The sequence below is a fragment of the Sinohyriopsis cumingii genome, chromosome 4 (genome assembly GCF_028554795.1).
Source record: "Sinohyriopsis cumingii isolate HCF-2022 chromosome 4, ASM2855479v2, whole genome shotgun sequence".
Lineage (NCBI taxonomy): Eukaryota > Metazoa > Mollusca > Bivalvia > Unionida > Unionidae > Sinohyriopsis > Sinohyriopsis cumingii.
The window spans coordinates 85472983-85495321 of record NC_142964.1 but is presented as its reverse complement, the minus strand read 5'-3'; the positions used below and the strand labels follow the sequence as shown (position 1 = coordinate 85495321).

Here is a 22339-nt window from a genome sequence, read left to right as displayed (position 1 = left end):
TTTGAATCCATGATGTATACATTTCAAAAGAGCCATTTATCAGTATTAGCAAAATAATACTCATTAGGCATTACAATGAATAATTTATGATTTATAGCAAAAGAAAAAGTATACAATAGAAATATAACAAGTAACACTATAGAAAAACGTGCTATAATATCAAGTTTTTAAAATCATTGCACTTTTGAGATACTTAGATAATGATGAGAGTGGAGGAGTTGTTCTGACTGTTAGATGCATCTATGATAGAGACAATGCACAGCATAAATTACGTGTTATGGTAATTTAGTATCAGAAGTTTTTGACACAGATATAGAATATCTTGGCAAGTAAGTGTATTTCTTCTTCCTAATATTGATTTTACTCTAAGAAAATATATTTCTTACAAAAAATGTGTTCAAGTTTAATAAATAAATTGCAGAGAAATAATTCCATAAAACTCACTACATTTGAAGATCTCAAATATTTGGAAGCAGGATTGGTATCTTTGGTGGAAAATTATTTGATGTTAGCTAGTACTGCCAAGTCTAAGTACCTGAAACATTTGTCATTTATATGTTATCACAGGTATTGTGCATTATTTTATGGCATTTCATGTAGCCAATGTCATTATTCACAAAGGATATATATTTTATGGCATTTCATGTAGCCAATGTCATTATTCACAAAGGATATATATATATATATATATATATATATATATATATATATATATATAAGTAGCTTTTATGGCCATGAAGAGGAACTTGTAAACACTATCACAATGCCAATTACATTTCCTGACTTGATGTACTTTGCTAGGGAAGTTGTTTTACTGCTGCATCTTTATTTACTGCAGTATAGTCTGCCCCTTCCTATTTTTGTGTATTTAATGGTTTCACTAGTATATACAAGGTCTGTATGTACCTTTATCAAGATTTTGGAATATATATTTATTGACATCTGAAGAAAACAACAAAAGATTTCATATTGAAACAATGAATTTCCAACTCCATAGAAAATATTTATCTGATATAACATTGACTTGTTTAAATCAAGGTAAGCAGTCCAGTTTTTGGTGTATTGTGTATATTTAACGCATTGAACAAATTGCAGACATGTTTGGTAAGTTTAGTGAAGAAAAATGAAGTAGAATGGGAAAAATGTGCAAATTTCCCACATATCTCGCAAGTAAACACCAAAATTATGTCAATGAATCAATGTAAAAAGTGTTAGTCTGTAATGGATGGAATCAGCGTCAAATAAGTTTGATTACCATCAATGTGTAATTTGTTTGAAATCCTCAGATACTTATGATTACTGTATTTGGGGATCGTGCAAAATTTGGAATGGAGAGCAGTCTCATTTTTCTTATGACATGGCAGTTATTTCCAAAATTTTATACTCAAAGGACATATTGTCACTGAGAAATTGAATTCTCAAAAATGAATGAAAAATAATGCAATAAGCAGACTTTCAGAATTAGGAAGGTTTCTGGACAATTTAATAACAAGTCGTTCAACCAAAATTTGTCAACACAATGACCATTTCAGGAATTTTTAATTTTAAGAAGACTTGGCAGTCAGTGAAGTGTTAAATATAAATGTCACGCACTTGGTTGCTGGACCAATTCATTTCTGTATGATAAGTTAGACTTATGCTAACCTATTATGCATATTCAAATGAAAGTTGATAAATGGTTTATATTCAGCAGTAAATAATACATTTTGATCTTACTTTGTCAGTGGCTGAGCCAGGGGCAGGCTTTGATTCAAAAGGTCTCGGTCTACGAGCTCAGAAGAAGCTTCTGGGAAAAATGTCCAGCAAAAAGATAGCCAAGGCTTTCATAGACGAGACAACAGGCCATGTCCTGGATAATGTGCACAAAGTCCTGAAAGAATTCATGGGAAACAAAAAGGATGCAGAGAAGGTGCTAAAATATATAATTAAAACCGTTATCAAGATTGGCATTTTGTACCGAAATGATCAACTCAATGCAGAAGAATTAAAGGTGGCTGATACATTTAAACAGAAGTTTCATTCACTATGCATGACAGTAGTGAGCTTTTATGAGGTGGATTTTACATATGATAAAGGGTTCTTAAGAAGTGCTGTGGAGGAATGTAGACAGCTCTTGCAGCAGTTGATAGCACGGCATTTGACAGACAAATCAAAGTCGAGGGTGGACCATGTATTTGACTCTTTTAACAAAGAAGAGTTAATGGATGCTATATTTCAGTCAAATGGAAAGTACAAAGAATACATGGACAAAATTGTAGTAGATATGAACAAATTAATGGATGAAGGCAATTTATAAAAATACATTGGTTTTGTTCATAGTGCCTGTAAACATGTAGATGAAGGAATTTATGTATAATGGCTGCAATTTTTAAAAAAAATTATTGAAAGAATGTATTATAGTATGAAAATTTCATGTATAATTGCTACTGTTAACAGGTGTATCTGAACTGTAATTCTTGGTAAACATTTACATTTAAGTTTTTTCATTTTTCCCATCATTTCAAGAAAGAGTTTTGTATAAAAGAAATTATTAATGAGGATACCGGTACTAATAAAAAAGGTATTACATTAACCAAAGCAGACTTTTAAATGTTCAATGTTGTGTATCACTAACCCTTTCAGAGTTAGTTAATGTGTTAATGGCTAACTCTTATTTACACTTGGCCACATTACAACCAGTATAAATAACCCTTGATACTTTGCCATATGTCTTTGAACAGCCTTGTTAAAACAAAATATTTTAAACATCATTTTTTGTGATAGATTGAATTATCGATCTGGAATGATGATGTTGGTTTATTTTTGGCACCTTTACGTGTTATTGTTGATATTGTGCCATTGAAAAGGAAGCTAAGTGCCTTTCCCATGGACTCATGAAGGTAACCAGCCCAAGCTGGCCTGGGCTGGTATCAGACATGTGACTCTTGGATTGTGAGTCCATAGGTCTATTAACTGGGTTAATGTGGCTGGAATGAAATAAGTGGCACACAAACACCCATGCATGATAAGCATTGTTTATTTGTCATATACAGGGTACGAGATTCCTATTTATATGTTATGGAGCAATTATAAAATTTGTTTTTGATTTATCTGTTGGCCAAGATGAAAATGTGTTCATCTTAATGTTAATTCTGATTGCTGGAAATATACACAATCAGATAAATTCCTTTGCTGCTTATCAGCGATTTTTCTGTTAAATAAATTAAAAATTTGGCCAATAGAATAACACTGAACTTAATGATGATTTGTATGCTGATAAGGATGAAAATATTTATTATGTAAATTTGCTTGGCTTATATGGGAATTTACTTGCGGCCAAATTAACGATTTTGGTTAATCGTATTTGCTCAGCCTATGCAACTTATCACAGTTTTATATCATCATTAGAAACCAATGTTTAGCCAAATATAGTATATATAGCAAGGAATCTATTAAAATTAGACATTTAGTTTGGTGTTCCTTTTTATTGTATAGAATCAGACTATATTGCACTTGTCATTTGTACTTTAGAAACAGAATGGACTGCAATCGTGTACTTAAAGCTACATTTCTTCCCATAGCTAAATGTGGTCTAACATAATGAGCAGGTAATTACAAAGTGTAACATTGTAAAAGAGTAGTCATTTCACCAGATTAAATATCATCCAATTTGGCATGTTTAATTTTTTGGGAAACTGTTGTGTTTATTATGTAAAAATTGTATTATTTCCACATAGTGATTGTGGCAGTAGTTTTGTGGAAGAGACATGCTTTTCCTCAATTTGTAAACATGTACGTTGTTTAGATGGATTCTTAATTTTTATTGGATCTACTGCACTTTAATAGGTAGACAAGGTTTTACATCATGTACTAATAGTCCTATAGTGACACTTGGAAAATGAAAGCATGTACTCTCAGAACTCTGCTTTACTACCTTGCAAGTAATTTATGAGTCAACTGTGTACAGTTGCATGTGCCACAATGTCGTTTTTGTTGGTTTGTTGACCATGATACAAGTGCATGATAAACAATGTCTTCAAAAACACCCCAAAATACTAATAACTTGCCCAGCATTTTACGTCTCGCTTGAATTTTCTTTTTTATTTTATTGACTCTGTTGTAAATGTATTCAAAAATATTATCATCACTATTTATTAGAAGAGCCATAAAATCTTGTGATGCCATTTCATTATCGTAAATTTTGCATTATTTTTAACTATACTGGTTATAGAGTAGAACAGCTTGTGGGGGATGGTCTGTTGTCTTTTTTCCTACATCCAACACCCATCTGTCCATTTACACAAGTGTGTTATCACTACTGGGAGGATTGTCCTGAAACATTAGAAATATTGTTATTGATGGACCTAAATGGAAATTCAACAGCAGACACCAAATATAGCAACAACAGCAGCCATCTAGAAAATTTTATTATTGCTGCTCCTCTAGAATGGATGGTCATGTCAGCATGTAGATTTTAGTAAAAGACTTCTTATGAGCCATTTCCCAGTTTTTTTAATTGCTTCCTCTCCTGAGCAGATGGTCATATTGACGTGTGGTTTTCACTGGGAGACTTCTTATGCTGTCTAATTGGTCCGAAATGAAAATGGTACTGTCTATCATCCTATATGGCTGCCACATTTGCCATCTAAAAAAATCTTGTTATCGCTACTTCTACTTAATCGAGTGGTCTAAAGCGCTCTCTGTTACGGATCACTGCCATCTCACCTCTGTCTGCGCCGGTTAGAGTCTCGGATTCAGCCAATGTAGTTATGTAAGAAAGCTTGCCAGTAGCTTCTTGTGGGTCAGTGGCTCTTTCCTGGGTTTTCCCAGGTTCTTCCTCCACCATTAATACTGGCCGCCATGTATAGCCTATCATGTGCTGAAAAATGGAGTTAAACCCCACAACAACAACTTCTACTTAATTGATAGTCTTATCAGCTTGGGAGTTGTTAGCATAAGACTTGTATGATGTCTATTTCATCTTAAATGAAATTGGCACCAATTTGACATCCAGTATGGCCACCATGACATCTATCTTGAAAATCTTCTTGCTGCTCCATTTAAACGGAAAGTCTTGTCCATATGGATTTTTCACTGGAAGACTAATTATGATATCTAGTTCATCCTGAATGAAAATAATCGTTATTATCAGAGATGATTTTAATACCTGGTAATTAAAAAGAATGATCTCATCTTGAATTTCTAGAAATTCTTTTTGGATAGTTGAGCATCAGTCCTTTTCAGGGATTCAGCTAGAATTAAAAAAACTCAGGGACATGAGAAAAAAGAATGTTGATTCATGATAATTATTTGGATCAATTTTTATGTGCCAATAATGTAATCAACAGTCACTCCATAGGATTTTGTCTGTTTGTAAAACAGGGTAGCAAGCATGTATACTGAGGGTATGAGTATGTTTTGGGTGGTAGGCATTATAAAATTTGACAATTGTTCAATTTTCTCTCAGATTTAGTTATTGTTAGATACAGTTATTGTTTCAAGATGTTTAGAATTAGTAGAATTTAAGATACACTATTTTAATTTTCAAGGATGCTACATGAAAATATAGTGTCAGAATGTAACTTCTCCTGGCATTTGTATGACATACTGATACTAATATATTAAAAGTATGTATTCAAGAGAAATAATGACTAATTGTATCTAATCCACCAGCTGTTTTGACGATCTTATAAGCATGTGATCATGTTATATGTATTAATATGTCAGAAAACTCAAGAAAATAATTAGGGCATGAGTAATTGAAGTGGCCAACATGACTAAACCTTTGGTATCCAAAATAGTAATAGTCGATGAACTATTGGTCAGGACTGAGAATGTGCCTACTGCCCCAACCCCACCTCATTTTCCTGGGCATTGTGAAATTTGAGTACACAGTATTGGAACTTTTCCTTCAATACTAAATGCAGATTTGCTTAGGATACTGATACTAGAAGCTGTACATCCTTTAGGAAAATTTCCATAAATGCAGTTTTGTTTTATTTCATTTGACCAATCAGAATGCAGTATTCTATTTGGCATGGCCTGACCATGGTTATTGGTAAATTAAAACAGAGGAAAAAACAAGCTGGCATTATTCAGTGGTATAAAAGTAAGACTGCTATAGTCAAGAAAAGTTGAATATTTGTGCTAAGCATTTTACTGCTTTAAGTAGGCTGTGCATAGCATAGCTTACAAGTTGACTTCGATTCAAACATATGTTGTTTACATGTGTTCTCTCATGTGTTTCTAAAATAGTATTGCTGATAGAGCCCTATTTTTACATGATAAAAGAAAGAATAAGAGCCCCAGATGTGAGAAAATATTTGGTGTAACTTGTTTTCCACAATGTCAGCAGGAGTCTCTCTTTTGTCTAGTATTCCAGTTGCCGATTTTGGATTGGAGTCTCCTTAAACTCCAGAAATCAGTTACTGGTAAAGTAGCAAGTTATGTACAGCTAGACCCTTGACTTACGCAGTTGTTGCATTCCCAAGAGTGGTCACATAACTCCAAATTGCTAGCTCAATCATTTTGGTTTCACTGCCTTTAATTTTCGTTGAAAAATACATAATTCATTTAACTTTAATTCCATTAATTTTAGCAAAAATAATGAAATACTAATTTTTGCTTTAGACATTTTGATATTTTTAATTCTCAGTGAAAACATTAAATTTAAAAAAGAAATTCATATCAAATCACTGTAATGCAAAATTTACATAATTTGAAATGCACAAGTCTGTGGATACATGTAGATTGCTTTGAAACTTTCATTTACAACAGGTGTATGTAGAGTCACAGGAATAGTTTATGCGTCGTTATGTTCTATAATTGTACTTGTATTCTTCATTACAGAAGTTATCGATGTGGCATGTTGCAAATCATGAATGAGTACAAGAAACAATGACCAATGTAACTGAATATGAAAATTTCTGGTTAGCAGGTTTCAATTTTTTAGATCATTTGGAAATAATAATAATGCTAATAATAATAATAATAATAATGATGATGATAACAGCATGGTATGGTGTAAAATAAAAGTGGAACAAAGTTTGTATCATCTTGAATTGAAGCTTGAAATTCATAATGAAACACAAACTTCAGTTAAGGGTTAGCTTATTCATTTCCACATTATTATATTAGCTTTTTGTTTTCAATCAGAAATAACTTGGACAACAAATGTGATATTTTTTTTAATCAACAGATACCTTGATGCACATGAGAGATTTTTTTTGTTTTTGAATTTATGTGATTAATCTCTTTCTTTTTTTATTTTGTCAGCAAATTTGGTGAATATATACCTCTTGGTGTTTGAGGAAGGATTTTTTTGTCAGTAATTTGACTGTCAAGATGTGACCTAAGCCATGATACCCAACACATCCTTGAGTGAAGATATATTTATGTACAGTGGAACCCCACTATAACGTGCCCCGATTTAACGCGAATTCGGATATAACGCGGTTGTGGCGTGGCTCCCGAAATTTCGTATATTCGCACATGAAAAAAATATTTTTTTCCCAAAGTACATGAAATAGTATATAAATAAATTAGTATCATTATGGAGAGGAGATAGCGTATGGATTCCAATTTAATATGATCATGGCGTGGTTCCTGAAATAGGGTGTAAAACGTTTATTATCATTTTGGGGGAAGAGTTTGCGTATAATTTTTAATATAATACGATCGTGGCATAGCTTCTGAAATTTAACAATATCACCAGGTTCTTAAAGTGTTATGCCAAAAATAAACATTATCGGAAATGTTACTTATTACTGATCCAGTAAAAAAAAAAAAAAAAAGCCGCCAGCATGTTTGCTGGGCTTGGTGGTGTTATTAGACGCAATCTGTTGACCAGTAAATAATGTCCGCTTTATTAGCTGGAAATTGAAAGGGTATGAAAAATATATAAAAGTAACTCGTGACGTTTGCAGGCCTACTACACTTAGTTCTCGGGTTTTACATGTGCATGGGGTTGGCTTATGAACTCATTATTAATTTCCTATTGTTTTTATAAAAATATTTTACCGTTATGGAAAAGCAAGTTCACAAACGCAATTCGTTCTCTGCAGTTTGCGCAAAAAAAATGATTTTCATTTTGGGAAAGAGATCGTGTATGAATTTGAATACAATACGGTATATAATATGATTGTGGCGTGGTTCCTGAAATTTTAAATACATGTACGTGTATTTTTCTCGTACCCGGAAAAAATACTTTTTTTAAAGTAAGAGAAATAGTGTGTAAAACGTTTATTATCATTTTGCGGAAGAATTCGCTTATGAATTTGAATATAATAGAATCGTGGCTTGGCTTCTGAAATGCAACAATTTCGCCAGGTTCTTGAAGTCTTATGCCAAAATAAACATTATCGGAAATGTTACTTATTACTGGTCCATGAGTAAAGCCAGTAAGTTGTCTTTGTGATTGTCTTCAATTAATTCTGTATACAATCATTGCTCAAACAATATCCGACATGTGTCTCTTCTTTAACTGCATACACAACCAATCGGCAGACAATGCGGTGGTTGATAAAAGATTCTCACAATTTAATAAACATCAACAAACGAAAGCCGCCAACATGTTTGCTGGGCTTGGTGGTGTTATTAGACGCAATCAGTTGACCAGTAAATAATGCCCGCTTTATTAGCTGGAAATTGAAAGGGTATGAAATTGTACATGCGTTCAGCTTTACATTTTTCTTTAAAAAGTGACTCGTGACCAATGCAGGCCTACTGCACATAGTTCTCGGGTTTTACATGGGTATGGTGTTTGTTTATGAACTCGTTATTAATATCCTATTTTTTATAAAAAAATATTTTACCGTTATGGAAAAGCAAGTTCACAAATGCAAATCGTTCTCTGCACTTTGCGCCATGATTAGTATAGTAGTTATCACACGTTTCTTTCGATAGTCACAAAATCTGAAGTAAAAGTTACATGTACGCTGAAAGCATGTGTTGATTTGTAATTATTCTGTTGTAGTAGTTCAAACGAATAGGCGTACAAGTGTTAATTATTAGAAATTTGCAGTGGATAAATGTACACGGAAACGCATATGAGAAAATTTTAGCAGTATGAAATTTGTACAGACACCGTTCATATATCCTGTAACGTAATGAACCGTACACGTGCTTCGTCTTTCTTAACCTAATTTTGCTGTCAAGTTTTACCATTGAATTCAGACACATAATGATGTGTGACAAAATTATTGAATAGTTTAAATATGTATGCAATTTTTGCAACGGAATTACATATTTTATGGATTAATTTCAAGCCCCGACGGTACGATATCAGACGGTAAGTAAACTGTGTTGATACTATGTTTATGCTATATATTAGACGTTGAATTCAGATACAATGATTAGGGGAAAAAATATTGAATATTGTAAATCTGTGTGCAATTTTTAAGTGGAATTGCATGCATTATAGATGAACTGAATGCCACGACTGCACGATAGTAAACGGTGTTGATACCCTATTCATCATATACCGTAGACATGAATACATGTATATGTGCCAATGAGTTGTTCTCTCAAAAAAGTAGTACTGCAAAACCCCGCATTAACGCGACCCCGATATTAACGCGATCCAATTTTGTGGACCCCAATTATCGCATTATAGCGGGGTTCAACTGTACCAAGTTTCATCCCTTTTTTTTTAATCAGCTGTTCAGATATACCAATGTGCCAATTTTCATCCTCTCTGTTAATCATTAATCAGCTCCAGAGCTAAAGAGGCAGAAATTAAAAATTTAAAAACCATGCAGATCTTTGGCCATTACCATCCTTGCTTATTATTATTATTATTATTATTATCATTATTATTATTAAAACTGATATGTAACACAGTAGCCAGTGTTATACTTATCTTCAGTAGCATAAAAGCTCCATGGTGTAATATAAAGTATGATTTATGAATGAATTAATGAATAAATGAATGAATAGTTTGGACATTGGTATGTCATGTGTGTGTGTTTGTGTGGTTATATAGTGCTGAATAAGTTTGGGTATCCCCAGAAAGGCGTACAAAACAAACATACAGGGAAGGGCAACAAAATCCTTCAGATACAAAGTCACACTTGTGTCAAGCCTATGTTTGTAGAAAGCAAGACATTACAGTCCCATTTCCACTGGTGATGTTAACAATTTTTGAGGATTTTGTTCAAAGCTTTTCCTTGCTCATATTTCTTAAACCCCATTTTAAATTCTTATTGTACTTGGCCTGAATCATTATGAAAATCACAGTGAAACCTAGACAATTCATACAGAGGTATGCATTCTTGACACTTGACTTTAAAGTCAAGGTCACATTCATAAAATTTTACATTTAGGTTTTGTTAAAGATTTTATAATTTGCTTATACTAATATTTCCTAAACTCCATGATAGATTTTGTTCATTCTTTGAAGAATCATTATAATAATTAAGGCATTTATTCTGTGACATGCATGCTTATCTCTTTGACCTTGAAGTGAAGGTCAAAGTCTTAAAATATATGCATTAAGGTTTTAGTCAAACTTTTAATTTGCTGATATCTCCAAACCACTTGAATCATTATGAAGGTCAGACCTTTCATTCTGTGATATCTGCACTCTCCCCTTTTGACTTTGGAGTTGAGGTCACGCATTTTACACTAATGCATTGATTATGGACTGGACATGCAGGCATTATCTTTCTTGTTGATATAAGCTACACTTTTATGAAATGTCCAAGACCTTCTCAGCTGAAACATCATTACATTAATCCAACTTATTCACCTCTTACAATATGCAGAAAGGCACATAAATCCTTCTTTATATCCCAGAGGTTGGTGGATGGATCCTGTTGGAAAAACAATGTTTCACTCACTTTTATCAAAAAGGCAGGGGACAACAAAATTGATCAATTGCATCCACCTGTTTTAATGTTAAAAATTAGAATTGTGTAAGTTCATACAAATAGTTCAAATTGTGAAAAGTAAGCTGGAAAAACTTCAAGTCCACCGTAAATGCTGTATGATGTGTAGTATTGCAGTAATTTTATATATATATATATATATATATATATATATATATATATATATATATATATATATATATATATATATATATATATAATCAAGTAGTTATTAATCACTCATCATCGTTGCTTGTTATTACAAGACCTTCTTATTTAAAGGATATACAAGGCATACAATTTAACATCAGACAAAATTTAAAAAGCTTCATGCTTGTGTGTTTGTGTGTGTTCCAGTAGTTTCTCTTAGACTGAGTGAAAAGTTATATACAAAATAAATTTGCTGGTACTTGTGAGAAAATTTGCATCAAAAAGGAAAACATTTGTTTTCTTGGTATGATCTAGGTAGTATCATTTATTTTATGAAGGGCAAAATTCTTGAATGTTGTCTTTTTATGTTTGGAACATGCATACATTTCTTAACAAAACCTGCAGCAATATTGAAGGAACCAATGTATATTTTGGTGAACAAAGCCTATTCAGTTATATTTCATTCATTGCTGAGCAAAATCTGCTTAATTAATCAAAAGATTATATTTACTTGATCATTTTGAGAGTTTATTTTTCCAGATAAGTGTTAATTTAAAGTTTTATATAAATGTAAATTTGTACAGACAAGTTATATGATGTCCAGGTCTTGCATATACATGTGTAATTATGCATTCCAACTGAAATATATACGAGTACATGCATGCTGTATCAGATTATTGCCATTGACAGTTGTGTAAATGATTGTAATAAATATTGATGTATCCATACCATGTGTATAGGTCATCTGAGATCAATTTGCAATAAAATACAAAAGCAGTTGAGTCCATTATAAATCTAAATGGAGCACTCTGAAAACATAAACTGAATATACAGTTTTCATTAAATGAGAAATGTTTTGGCAGCAGCAGACAGGAATGGCAGCATAATGGTAGATAGAAGGGCAAGAGAGGTAACTCGTGTTTAAGATATTATCGGCATAATGGTAAAAAGATGGGCAACAGAGGTAACTCATGTTAAAGATGCGTTAAAATTGAGTCATTACCAAATTTTGTCATCAACTTTGGCACAAAATTTGGGGCTTTTTTTATCTTGCTTTAAAACAGGTAAGACATGGTGATATTTTCTAATGACATTAAAGTTGTTGACAGCAGTGTTACATATTTGCATTAGCTCATTTTCTTGGACACCATTGTATGTACATCATGAAATTTCTTGGATGTATTCATCTTGGAGGGTACTCCCTACTTATTTTTGGCAAATATCATTGTGACCTACTTTTCACCCACCCACCCCAGTGATTACATTCAAATTTGCATTTAGTTCAGTTTCTCAGAGACCTTATCATGCCTACTGTTGTGGTCTCAGCAGTCTACTTTACATGCTTCATGCTTACTTTTACTGTCACAGCAGTTGACTTTAAATGCTTTCTTTTATGGGTTTTGGATTATTACAAAGGCAGTACAGGCATGACATAGCATTTAGCAAAATTCTTGTTTTGTAATGGTTTGTTGTTGTTTGTTGTTTAATGGTGTTTATGTTTTCATTTCAGGTTATTTTTATTTAATTTTTATCTCTGAAAGACACAGACGAAAAGAATTTTGGAACGTCCTTTGATCTATTATCCTCCATCCATCCTGCATGCATATTGGCACATGTTCATTATTGCTCTTCTTTTATAACTACTTGGAGGATTGCCTCTTACATTCATCCAAAGGTCTAGTTTGTCCAAAATGAACATGGTGCCCCTTGGACATCCAATATGGCCTTCTTGAAAACCTTGTAGGTACTACTCCAGTCAGCAAGGACTTTGGACTAAAAGACTTGATGTCTTGTGATCCTTAATGAAAATGGTGCTAGTATGACAGTCAGTATGGCTGCCATATTCGGCAGCACAAGGTTCTTGTTGTAATCCAGAAGAATGGATGGTCATATTGACATGTTGTTTTTTTTCTCAAAGAGATTTCTGCTGATGTCTAGTTGTTACTAAATAAAAATGGTGTGTGTGTGTGTGTGTGATTTAGATTTTTAATGTAGCTTTAACAATTTTTTAGTCATATCACTATATTGTCTGCAGTGTTGCAGGTTATAGTCATGTCTAGCAGTGGGGCATTATGCCACAGATATGTAGTATCATGTTCCACCCAGTCACCTTATTCTGACACCAGGCCGACCAGTTCTAACAGTAACCTGTTAATGCTGAGCCACTAGCAAGGCAGCGGTTAATACCATTATTATAAGTTTTTGGTATGACTCAGCCGGGGTTCAGTACCCCACAGATACCTAGTACGAAATTTTTTTATTGCATCTCATCCTGAATGGATGATTATATAAACATTGACTTTTCACTGAAAGATTTCTTATGATGTCTGGTTGGTACTAAAAAACTATGGTGTCCATTAGACATATTCATGTCTCATTTTCATGCTTCTTCGTACAGTAAAAGAAATAAGTATTTCATTAACTTTACATAATACAAAAAGACCCACAACATTTTGATTTATACATCATTATCGGCTTGATCTCAGTGACGTCCTCAATTGATACCATGTTCTGGTTTCATTCTCAATTTCCTGTCAGTGTAGTATTTATAGTCTGAATATACCTCCCCGTTTATTTGTACCCCCCTACCAATTTCAATAATGGAAACCTTTAATGTGATAAAAAGTGCAAGAACTTTGTCAATTCATTCATTGATTTATAATTTCTAACCTGACTGTGACCAGTATGGCCCTGACACTGGCATCCACTGCACCTTTCATCCTTAACAGACTTTCATACTATCCTGGTGCCATATTGCATACACTATGGGTGAGTCTGTTATCCTTAGACAAGAGAGTGAAGTAGTTCATCTTATTTGGTAACTGCTGGATAATTCCATAATTACCATAATTTTGAGAGTTTAGAGTTATATCCCTTTGAACACATGAACAGAAATAACTTCACTTGATAAATCCCTGTGAAAGGCAAATTTGTAGTTGTCATTCTTTTCCTTTGCTTGATTCAACATTGTAAATATTGGAAGCAGATGACGTAGTGTTTTCCTTCTATGTACATGTGTAGTCGTGCATACACCCCTTCACTAAAAATGAACTTGTCCAGGAACTGGAAATGACTGGTTAGCAGAGTCATCTTTTACACTGAAATCTTCCATTTGGAATGAAATGTGCAGACAATAACTGTGTTAGGCCCCAGGCATAATCGGGTTTGAAATCGTTAATCAATAAATGAACTAAGTTCTGTGCATCTTTTATATTATTTGTGCTATTCATTTTTTAAATCGGTTTGGGGGTACAAACAAACGAGGCGGTATATTCAGACTATAGTCACATGTTAGCTATTTCTGTAATTTTGGTTAAAGTGCTGGATATGCTCTGTGGCTGTACCTTCATCATGAGAAGCTGTTAATGTTTGGTCAAAGTACTAGCATGTCATCAGCTGTGTCTACATACTCTGAATATTTTGATATCTCTGTCCCAGTCATAAGCAAAATCTGCATTAATTTCTTCATTCTTAGAATCAAATACACAAACAGAATCATCATATTCATCATCACTGCCTCAGTATATTATGTTTCCCTATAGTCGTCAACAGCAGTGTCTGTCTGCCAGTATTTTTTCTCACAATCTTTTACATGCACACAGAATTTTTCAAATCTTCAGTTGGTAATTTCTATTAATACTTGGTCAGTGAGTATTTTGACCTCATCTTTATATCACATTATGCCTTGTTATGTTGCCATAGTATGGAGGCAGTCTGAACTTGATATGGCCATTATTTAAGGGAATTCATCAGTTGTATATACTGGACCTGTTGTATTCCTTTGACATAATTGTAGAAGATCCAGTTTTAACCTTTCCTTTGTGTATGTGATATTGTGTTGATGTAGCCATTCCTAGAATTCTAATTTCTTGATCCTGTAGGGGAATAGTCATCATGCTGGACATTTATGATTTTAAATGTATTGTGCAGAAGGAGGACTGAATTTAATCCTAGATTAGGCAGTTTTTTTCCTCATTTAGTCTCAGGATATTGGCAAAGTTTAGTTTACTGTGGTAATTCCAAGGAGCTGAATTTCCTTTGAAAATGAGCTAGGCTCCAGGAATAAAGTCCTTTTAGTCCATGAATGTATTGTTATCATATTTTCTCTCTTGCTGAAAGGAACAAGTTAGTCCAGTGCCATCTTGTTACAAACATTGGGGGCTGTGTCTTGCATTCACATATTTCATAAGTATGTATGATTGGCTGACCTTCTTGTCTTTGCTTTTCAATGGTATGCTGATATTAAATATTTTGGCCTACAACATTGGCTCTTTCTATCAGGAATCTGTCCATACATATTTGCCATGTTAACACCATTTCTTTCAAAAAACATTTTAAATGCATTCTTTCTGCCCCCAAAACATATGGATTCTTTTGAATTTCTTTTACAATGTTTCTTTACAATTGATAATACTAGGGCCATTCTTTTACTTGGGCATCTTTTTAATACAGATCAGAGATGAAGCAGCATATTCACACAATCCCGGTGCAAAAATATGTACCGTAGTGTGTGAAAAATGACAAAAGTGCGTACTGATGTCAGGAATGTTTGGAAATTATTTTAGGATGGAAAGAGAATAAATTGAAAGATAACCATTCATTTCTAGTTTGATTTTCAACCTCAATCTCAGGGCTGAAACTTCATTGCTAATTGACTGAGTCAAAAGAGTTTGTTGTGAAAGAGGTGTTAAAATTCATGCTTTAACAAAGATGATACATCCTGCTCACTCTAATGTCAGATCTTAACTGTTTTTGTTTATAATAATATTTACATATATACATTGCAAATTTATCTCAGTTCACCTATTAAATGATATGCAAATGGTAAGCAAAGAATGTTATATGGTAATAATGTATGTTTTGTGCAAAATCTAATAACACATTTCATCAACACAGGGACAAGTATGATCTGTTGGGTTGCTTCCCTTTACCACAATTTATTATCAAAGGCAGTTATGCCAGAACAATTTGAATGTATTTTTTTAAACCATATTCAGTAGTTTGAGGATAAAAGGATTCATACATTATTAAAACCATTGTTCATTTGATCTGTACTGGATACTATATTCGTAGATTATTAAAACTAATGTTCAGTTAAAGTATTCCTGTTACCGAATTGTCTCTGATTCTTCATGTACAATCAGTTCATACATTTGTTATCTTTTCATTTTTCTTACAAAATACCTTGTACTTTTATAATGATTTTATGCTTAAGAATCGGCTAAAAAATTATAAATAAGAATTATGTCAAATAATTTTAAGCATTGCAGATAAAGGTAAAATATGTAAAACATTTGCATATTTAAATATAGGAAGTATCTGTTGGTTGTATAGTTAAGCATAAACCAACCTTTGTGGTGAAATTTAAGATTATATGAAAAAACATTGCAAATGAAAATGGTCAACATCAGATATCATGTATGACCACTATGGCTATCATCTTGAAAATCTTGTTATGGCTACTCAACCATTGCAGTTTATGTGGGGTTTTCACACAAAGACTTCTTACTAGCTGATTCTGAATGAAGATGGTGTCACTCTGACATGCAGTTTAACTACTATGGCAGTCAGCTTGAAAATCTTATTATTGCCAGTCTGCCTTTGCAATGGAAATGTGGTTTTCACACAAAAATGTCTTATAATAGATGATTCTGAATGACAGTGGTGCCAATCTGAACATCAGTGTCGCTACTATGGCAGTCTGCTTCAAAATCTTGTTATTGCTACTTCTTTCAACAGACAGTTGTATTGCTATGCAGTTTTCACTGAGACTTCTCATGATTATGTTTATTCCTCAATAAAATTGGTGCCCCTCAGATATCCAATATGGCTAAAAAGGTGGCCATCTTGAAAATCTTACCACTACTCCTCCTGAATGGATGGTCATACTGACATGTTGTTTTCACATAAATATTTCTTATAATGTCAAGTTGGTCCTAAATGAAAATGGTACTGATTTGAGATCAGAAATGGCTGCATGGGTGGCCATCTAGTAAATCTTGTTATCTCTACTTTTCCTGAATGGATGGTCATATTGACATAGCATCTGCACTAAAAGGTTTCTTAATAAATCTTGTTGGCCCAAAAAGATGCCAGTCTAACATCCAATATGGCTACCATGGTGGCTATATTGAATATCAAGTTGCAGCTAAATGAAGAGAACATGCAGGACATCAAATGTGGTGACCATGTCATCCATCTTGAAAATCTTGTCACTACTCCACTTGAACTTCTTATGATGTCTCGAAGGTCCTGAATGAAAATGGTGCCAAGCTCATAGAACCATTCTGGCTGCAAAGTGGCCATTTTGAAAATCTTATAACTAATGGTTGGTAGAATCAGGATGAGGTATTTACTAACAGACTGATCATGACATCAGGTTGGTCCAGAATTAAAATGGCACTGATATGACATTCAGTATGACTGTCAATTTGACCCTCATGCTAACCGTGTTATTGCTATTTTTGAATGTATAGTCATATTGACATTAACTGTTTACCAAAGGGCTTCACATGATACTTATTTGTGTTCTAAATCAAAAAGGTTCCTCCTCAGACATCCAACAAGACTTCCATAGTAGACACCTTGCAGATCTCCTGAATGGATGGCCATGTATACATATGGATTTCACTAAAAGATTTGTGATGTCTGCTTGGCATTAAATGAAAATGGTTCTAGTCAGCCCTCCAGTGTGGGTGCCAAAAATTGTTCTATTGCTACTTCTCTTAATTGAACCCCTATAGCTACATGGGCATGTTGGCAAAAATACATTTTATCTTGTTTGTTTGGCAGTCAACAAAAACGATGTTGAACTGACATCCTATATTGCCAGCATGTTATTCACTTTGAAAATTTTCTTACAGCTCATCAGCTCTCCATTATGAATGCCATAGTGAAAATCTTATGTTACCAGTAGGCTTCCTTACAGATTGGTCATTTTGGCACATGGTTTGAATGCCATTGTGATCTCGCAAAATTTGACAAATATTGTACAAGATTTTTCTCCAGAGCAGATGACCTTGCCAACATTTTTGTTTTTTAAACTTCTTTTTTCTTGCAATATTTAGTTGGTCTGTTATACAACCTTGAAAATGGCTGCATTGATGCCCATCCAAAAATCTTTAAATAGCTAAATGGACTGTTGTTTCAACATTGGGTTTCCATTAAAAATACTATGGAAACACATAGCTAGTTCCATTAAAAATGATACTTCTGTGACCTCCAGTATGTTACCTTAGTCATCTTGGAAATCTTGCATGAATGGTGGCATTGATAGGTCTTTTTTTTCATTAAAACACTTCTTGCAACATATAATTAGTTCTGAATGGAAATAAGACATATCTCACCCCAACATATCCACACTTTATAGCATTATTTTGAAAACTTGCCCTTAATGACCTTGGGGTCAACTTGAAGGTCAGTGCATGCATTTTTTATACTATAGTATTCTGAATATGTTAATTCAAATATAATATAAGAAAATAGTTTTTAACCAAATTTGGTATATTGGATTTTCTCAAGAATTTTATCAGATGGTTTCAGTGCTCAATTAAAAAGAACAGCAGTCTTGTCTTCGAATCCTTGAAGATCTTTTTGACCAATAGTGTCAGTTCCTTTCTGGGAATTCTATTTCACCCCATAATTTTTAGCCTGAGGATAGATCATATGGGTGAGATAAGTTGAAATTCACCCCATCCTCTTCAGTTAAACATGTACTCTTTGTACTGAAAACAACCCCTATGATAGATGGTTAAGGTAAAAATTAAACCTCAAAATTGAACCCCCCCAAAAGGCCAGATGAGCTTGTTGTATGCTGCCTCATCTGTTGTGTATCATGTATTGTCCAACATCTGTCATTAATTGCTGTTTACCATTTCTCAAGCAAAATGCCAAAGCAATTTCAAGCACAGAGCATCCAATCAAAAAGCCTTTAAGTTTTTTTTAACAAAAAAAACTTCAAATGACTTCTTAAAAACCACTGAACAAAATTTTATTAAATTAGACATAGTAAGCATCATAATCATGAAGACTTTGCACATTTTTGCAAATGATGCCAATCTGCCATGAGATTGCCACCTGTAATAAAAATAGGAAAACCTACCTTTTCGTGTGTCAAAGATTGCTATTTTTGATTCCTCCAAAACTGCCTAGCAGAGTCAACCAAACTTGATCTGCCATAAAGCCTCAGAAACTGGTTAATAGAAGTTAGCAAGATTAAATAAGAAACATTCTGGTATTTAGGGCTTTTAATTTATGCAAATAATATCAGCTCACAATCAAATCTAGCTATTATTGCTAGAATTGAAAATCGTTTAAATGAACTTCTCAAAAAGAATTTAAATATATTTGATAAAATTTTATATAAACTATTTTGATATTTGTAAAGTTAGTGCCAGTCTGCTGTCAAATATGACTTTTGATGGTAAAAATGTAAACTGCTTTAATAACTGCATCTAAATAACCACTTCACAGAACTTGACCAAATTTAAGTGTCCATTCTTGAACAGCTTACATATTTATACAAATTATGACAGGCTGTCATTATCACCATGGTTACTAAAAGTAGACAAGTATTTACTGAACTATTAAAAAAATGCTTCATAGAATTAAACCAACTCTGACACAAGGCCTCTTGACATAGGGATCTTTCATTACTGGACAGATGAGGCTGATGGGCAGTCATATGAGGAGATGAAGATACAAAAAAGAAAACTTGAAATGGTCGTTTTCATAACACATGTCAACAGACAGCATCCTGCTGACCTAGATTTCTGAAATGCTCTTGCATGTGGTTTTTGGGCAGATGTCTACCAGATGAATGATCGCAGATCCACTTGGGCTTCTTTAAGTGATGGAGTCAATTAAGATATAATCTAGAACTGATAGGCATTAAAAAGCCTCAGAGCATACATTTCTTCACATTGAAAAAATGCAGGATCTGACCTTTGAACATTTTATTTCATGATACCGGTATAATTACAATAGATTCCGAGTTTTGTTCCAAATACATGTAACACCAGTATACACCCAGTATACTCATAAGATGAGTTCTACTGCACAGACCCAGATCTGCCATCACATAATGTACCAGCAGTTCTGGTCTGTGCAGTTTAATAGGAATAATCAGTAGAACAAACAACATAGATTCTGATCTGCAGGTGCATTACGGAACAAAAGATCAGGATCTTTGTTGTCTGCAGTTTAACTTGACTCACAAGCATATATATATATATATATATATATATATATATATATATATATATATATATATATATATATATATATATATATATATATATATATATATATATATATATATATATATATTAGGTGAATATTCACCAGGCCCTCTTTGCTGTTGTAATTTGATGTTCATTCTTGTTTTTCTGTTTTATTTGCAATTTCATTTAGTTTCAAGTACAAATATTGTATAAAATGTTTAAAGCAAGTCCAAAAAGTTACATGACGCAGAGTCTTTAATATGGTAGTATGGTATAAAACACTATTACACAATTTACTTGTATGATGCAATATTGTTCAATAAACTTTCATTCACACAGTTTCATTGTCCTAGTAGTTTTGGTCCATTATTGAGATGTATCCTTTAGAAAAGCTTCAAGAATTTACCTATTTGAGCTGGCATAGTTCACCACTTCTCCTTAAAACACTGTTCATAGGGTCCACAAAAGTTACTCATTATAAGTGAGGGAATCTTATATTGAGATATGTTTGAGCAATGTTTTCTCATGGTAGTCCCTCAGAGTGCATTAAATGATGTGAGAATCATATTATAATTGCTTTTTGTGAGCCAAGAATTATTATAAGAAATAAATCAAGTAGCAATAAAATCCCCAAATATAATTTACAAAAATTAATTGGATCCATGACCATACCCACATTAAGAGAGGGGCAGTGGTTGTACTGAGGTCTTTATAGCGAGGGACCACTTTATCTTGGTAACATAAACCCAAATCACATACTCAGGTTTTAATGCATCTAAATTTATGAAATGCTAGAAATCTTAGTCCTGTCTGTTACTAGATGATGGCAAAAAATAAGTACATACTACTACTCTCGGGTAGTGGCAGTGTTATCAACTTGAAGCATTTAAGATTTTGTGTCTATTGCAAAGTCATGTAAAGGTATAGTTTATGGATGTGTTGTTCCATAGAACCATCATTTCTCATTCATTTGACTAAAACTGTTTCCATTATAATTGTCAGATTCTCTAAATATGATTGATACAAATTTCAGATAGAATGACCCAAAAATAATTGTTCTCATCACTGAGTGGTATAAACATGATAGATAAATGTAAGTTATATGAACAAAGCTACACTGTATCAAGAATACTATTGGCTAGAATAAGCAAAACTACACTGTATCAAGAATACTAATAGTTAGGATTAACAAAGCTACACTGTATCGAGAATACTAATGTTTAGGATTAACAAAGCTACACTATCGAGAATACTAATGTTTAGGATTAACAAAGCTACACTGTATTGAGAATACTAATGATTAGGATTAACAAAGCTACACTATCCAGAATACTAATGGTTAGGATTAACAAAGCTACACTGTTTAGAGAATACTAATGGTTAGGATTAACAAAGCTACACTGTATTGAGAATACTAATGATTAGGATTAACAAAGCTACACTATCCAGAATACTAATGGTTAGGATTAACAAAGCTACACTGTATAGAGAATACTAATGGTTAGGATTAACAAAGCTACACTGTATTAAAAATACAAATGGTTAGGATTAACAAAGCTACACTATCAAGATTACTAATGGCTAGAATATGCAAAGCTAGACAGTGTTAAGAATACCAGTGGATAGGATTAACAATGGTATGCTATGCTAAGAATGCTAATGGCTGGGATTAACAAGGTTATGCTATAGTAAGAATACTAATTGCTTTGATTAGCAAAGCTACGTTGTATTAAGAATGCTAATATCTAGGATTAATAAAGCTAGACTATTAGTAATACTAATGACTAGGATTAACAAAGCTAGACTATTAGGAATGCTAATGACTAGGATTAACAAAGCTAGGCTATTATGAATACTGATGACTAGGATTAACAAAGCTAGACTATTAGGAATACTAATGACTAGGATTAACAAAGCTAGGCTATTAGGAATACTAATGACTAGAATTAACAAGGCTAGACTATTAGGAATACTAATGACTAGGATTAACAAAGCTAGGCTATTATGAATACTAATGACTAGAATTAACAAGGCTAGACTATTAGGAATACTAATGACTAGGATTAACAAGGCTAAAATATTATGAATAATAATGACTAGGATTAACAAAGCTAGGCTATTGGG

At 33.1% G+C, this 22339-nt stretch overlaps 1 protein-coding gene across 12 annotated transcripts in view; it reads left to right on the top strand.

The window, feature by feature from the left end:
- The window catches only part of LOC149801587 (tumor necrosis factor alpha-induced protein 8-like), an 83858-nt gene extending 63304 nt beyond the window's left edge, over positions 1–20554 (top strand). For all 12 annotated transcript variants that reach the window (XM_089955821.1, XM_089955823.1, XM_089955827.1 and 9 more), the window contains one exon: positions 1725–20554. In XM_089955821.1, coding sequence (XP_089811947.1) covers positions 1725–2296 — 572 coding nt within the window. In that variant the 3' untranslated portion in view covers positions 2297–20554. The remainder of the gene's footprint in view (positions 1–1724) is intronic.
- The last annotated feature ends 1785 nt before the right edge of the window (positions 20555–22339 follow it).